The 4614-nt window shown below is 35.4% G+C and overlaps 1 protein-coding gene across 1 annotated transcript; it reads right to left on the bottom strand.

Moving 5' to 3' along the window:
* Positions 1-705: 705 nt before the first annotated feature.
* Positions 706-1739, bottom strand: LOC140329372 (vomeronasal type-2 receptor 26-like; the record flags this gene model as incomplete). Its single annotated transcript, XM_072409604.1, has 1 exon — positions 706-1739. A coding segment is annotated over one exon (894 nt), but the record flags the coding sequence as incomplete, so codon positions are not given.
* Positions 1740-4614: the final 2875 nt, after the last annotated feature.

Here is a 4614-nt window from a genome sequence, read left to right as displayed (position 1 = left end):
AAATGGCATTCCAAGAGTTTGTTACAGTGGAAAGTATGTTTCTCCTTTCTCTAAGCTGTTAGTGAACCTCGTAGGACATATTTGGACCCAAATGTAAATAAAGGTTGGAATTAAAGAACGTTTTTGTGTAATGGGATTATCTTGGGGGGAACTGGGTGTTGAGAAGTAAAGCTGTATCTCCAGTATGATACCCCCACCACCAATTGTTGAAGGAAACCATGAGCCTGCAATGGAAAGGAAATAGGGTGCAAATATTTGCTTTCCTTCCCTTTTTTCCCCACCAACTAGGCTCAGTGCACAGAGAAGGGTCTGATTTAAATATTTGGAGGACCACTACACAAATTTTAATTAAAATTGTATAAATAGACAAAAGTCCTGGGGGCAGCCGGGTTTGGGACAGTGCAACTAACGTCCTGAGGCTGAGTGGGGGCTTGCTATAGGCGAAGAGTCTGGCTTTGGTTGGGACTGGCACCTGGCGAGCATCAAAACTTACAATTGCATTTTCAGTATATCAAGGTGTTAAATAAACCTTTTATACCTGACGTATGGCACACAAAACAGTACGCATTAAGTTTAGTTTATTAACTAATACATTTCAATTAATAAATACAATTTCAATTTTTCTGTATCATATTTGGCAGAAATTATTACTAAGCTAAAGGTTTTTTTTTTTTTTTTTTGTATTTTTTTTTTTTTTTTTTTGTAGCTGTAATACTCTGTGGATAATATTTTCCTGGTGCTCCCAAACCTGCACATTTGCTATATCTAGTCTATTATAAAACATCAATCTTTTTCAGATTATATTGTTTTTTTTATTTTTTTTTAAATTTTATGTCCAATAAAGTTCAATGCAATTTGTCAGGTCTACAACAGATAATGTAGCATTTTGGAATGAAAATACAAAACAATAACCCAGCACTGGATGCCAAAATGGCAAAGATCTCCACGGCCACCATATTGCTCCCTTGTGTGCTCACATAGGCTGGAATGAATGCTACCCACACACTGATAAATATCAGTACACTGAAAGTGATGTTTTTGGCCTCATTGAAGCGGTCAGGGAAATCTTTAGCTAGAAAGGCAGCAATGAGACTTATCAGAGCCAAGAGTCCAATGTAGCCAATTCCTAAAAAGAAAAAAGTGACTGAACCTTCATTGCACAATAAAATAACATTTTCTGTATCAGTGTTGACATCCGGAAATGGTGGATAGGACACAATCCATGTGACTGAAAACAAGATCTCAACCAAGGTGCAGACACAGATCAGGGTTGTAGACCATCTAGTCCTTAAAAGTTTCTTCAGCTTGCTTCCTGGTCTTGTGGCATTAAAGGCAATAATGACGGTCAGGGTTTTAGCCAATATTGTAGAGACTGATATAGTAAAAACTATACCAAATGCCCCTTGTCGGAGAAAGCAAAGTATATTTGATGGCCGGCCAATGAACAACAAAACAGACAGTAAACACAACATAAGAGAAATGAGAAGGATGTAGCTTAGAGTTCGATTATTGGCCTTCACAATTGGAGACTCGCGACATTTCCAAAAGACTCCAAGCATGGCAATTGTTACAATGGAGAATAGAAAAGATATTGAAGATAATATAACTCCTAAACCTTCTTTGTGAGACAGAAATTCAATGTTTTTATAAACACACTGTGATTTTTGTTTGTCGGGTTTCTCAAGGCTACTGCACTGAATGCATCTTTGAGCATCTGAAAGTAATTGTGTGAATAAAAATCATGGCAGAATTAGAGGGATGGAATTAGAAAGACAAATCAAAGAATGAGGTGTGGATTAGGAGAAAGACGAAATAGAAGGAGGAGATAAAATAGAAGTCTAGTTGAGGTCCAGCCAACCCCTGGTTGCAATTAATACACAAAACAAAAACATTCAACACTACTGCCTGGGATTTTGCACTACATACCATAATGAAAGGTTCCAATAGGCTTCAGATGGAAATTTGAGTACATTTTAATATTACCACATAAAACTGATAAGGCTGCTCCTGGTTACTGTAGGTTTGTTAAGAAAGGAATATACACAGGAGTACAATTAAAAGGATGTTATATATTAAGGATCATATTTATAAAAAAGGTTAATAGGCTGCGCACCAGAAAAATGTTTACAGAACCCAGAAGATGGGTTCAAATAGAGCAAATAAAGTAAGGTTGAGGATATAATTTAAGGAGGGCCCTACAGGGGTAGGAGGGATGTGTGTGGGGGGGTGAAAAGTCCTATACCAATATTTTCACTGTCTATGTTGACTTTTTGCATTCTTAGTTGAAGTTTGTTTACTCCAACACTCATGAGCTTTTACTTTTATGTAGTCAATACATTTTTATCAGTGAAGAAAACATTTTATCATTTCACAGAAGCATCTAACTTTTAGTGGTGACTGACTGTGGTAACTTCTCTACTGGGTCTGATGGTGTGAACTTGTCCCTTGCCATGGTGAAGCCTTGCACCAAACCTTGTCATGATCACTATAATCACTCCACATCACACAGAGTTCCAAGTTTTTCAGATTCTATGGTAGCTGATACTCCCCTCTTTCTACAGGATCTCACCTGAGAAACCCGTTAATTAACCCATTAATTAATAAATTAATCAGCTAGTGTGTATCACCAACCTCATAATGAGGCAAAATATCAAAAAGGAGGAGAAAGACAATGTTTTTTTTTGGGGAAGTAATAATCAAATGTATTTTTTACATTAAATTCAGTGAATGTGGTAATAACAATCAACAAAACAAGAAATAAAAGTACATGTTCAAATAACGTTCCTAGATAAGGCAACCCTGGATGTTACACTGGTGGGGCTATGCCTTATTTTCTAAACAGTTAGTTGTCTGGCTAAAACGTTTCAAAAGGTATAGATGCTTAAAATCTTCAACCCAACGCGTTTCGCCAGTTGGCTTCATCAGGGGATGCATATAAAGAGAGTCAGAGCAACTAAACAACAAAACATAATAATTTATAGTATCACCAGTCGATCAAAAACAGTGTCAATAAATAACAATAGTACCCTAGCAGTAAAAAACAATATAGTATATTGTATAGTATAATAAAGTAGGAATAGGTAGCAATAACAATTGGGTGCTGACCAAGTTTGCTTAAAGTTACAAGAAAAAATGTTTGTGGATGACTTCATTGATAGGTTATAATTGCGTGACTGAACCATGAATTAATCAGACTATTTAAATATTAGATGTGGATAAACGATTGCGTTGTATAATCAAAAGTATATGTGTCTATGTGAGTGTTGCAAAAAGGCTGATGACTTACTATTTAGTCGAAGAAGGTACGGATCTACTGTTAGTAACGTACTGTTAGATTACAATGTTACTAAAACCCACATTTGCAACATTTTACCCAGACAACTGTCTAGTAAATAAGGCATAGCCCCACCAATGTAACATCCAGGGTTGCCATATCTGGGACCGTTATTTGAATATGTACTTTTACTTCTTGTTTTGTTGATTTTTATCACCACATTCACTGAATTTTGTGTAAAGACTTGACTTGACTACTTGCCAAAAAAAAAACCCGTCTTTCTCCTTTTTGATATTTTGCCTCATTACGGGGTTGGCGATACTTACTGATAGGGTCATATTCTGCTTTTTTTCTCTTCCTATTATCCATCTATTGACACTTTAGATACCTTTTTGTTTACTGTATCTTTGATTATCTGTTACAATATATAACAATATATAAGAAAAATATTTTTTAAGCATTTTTATGTGTTGATATGTATGATATTGAATACACTTTATTTATTTTGTGTTGCGTGCATTGTATTTTGCATGTCTTTTTACCTGTTGTGTTGGATATTTCATTCTCTGCACACTGGACACAGTCATAGCAACATGGAGGCTCCCCTTCTCTTTTCACCATTTTATAACCTGGTTTACACACTTCACGACACAGACTCTGAGGGACCTTGGTCAAAAACATAAAAATGTCATAGAATAGAGGTCTATTGGTTTTAAAAATTTTACTAGTCCTGAGAAATATTTTACACAACCATTCTTATCCTGATGCCCACTTACAATGTATTATTTACTATTATAAATAATGAATTTTTATTATCCTGGAATTTAAAGCATTTGTGTACAGTGTCACTTAGGGGTCTACTGATAAAGCATTGCATCTGACACTCATGAAACATTCTACGGTTAACAGTGACAGTGATTGACAGAGAATTTTTGGTGATACTTCAGGGATGGTGATTTATTCAAATTCAAACTTTAAATAATAAAAATCTATTGATGCGTTTTGCAAATACCTCCTGTGAAGGACTTTTAATTGGAGAAATCCCCCACAGCTATGAAAAACTGCAGTGAATATTGTTAAATTCACTATTTTTACAGTCAGAATGAATAACAGATTCATTATTGAAACTGTTGCGCTAATTCTTCCTGTAAACCTAATACCCCAAAACACTAATCTGCTACACCTAATTGTAACTAGCCATGCCTATGTTATGTTTTTGTTTTATTAAAGGATTATTTGGTGGTGTCTTTATTTAATTGATTCTCCCTTTCAGAGAATGTGTAGGGGTTCTAATGTACCTCTGTACGCATTTCTCCAGGTGAATGGATAGATATTTGTTT

Source organism: Pyxicephalus adspersus, chromosome 4, assembly GCF_032062135.1.
Source record: "Pyxicephalus adspersus chromosome 4, UCB_Pads_2.0, whole genome shotgun sequence".
In the NCBI taxonomy this organism is placed as follows: Eukaryota; Metazoa; Chordata; class Amphibia; order Anura; family Pyxicephalidae; genus Pyxicephalus; species Pyxicephalus adspersus.
The sequence above is the reverse complement of the archived record's forward strand: the minus strand, read 5'-3'. Positions and strand labels throughout refer to the sequence as shown.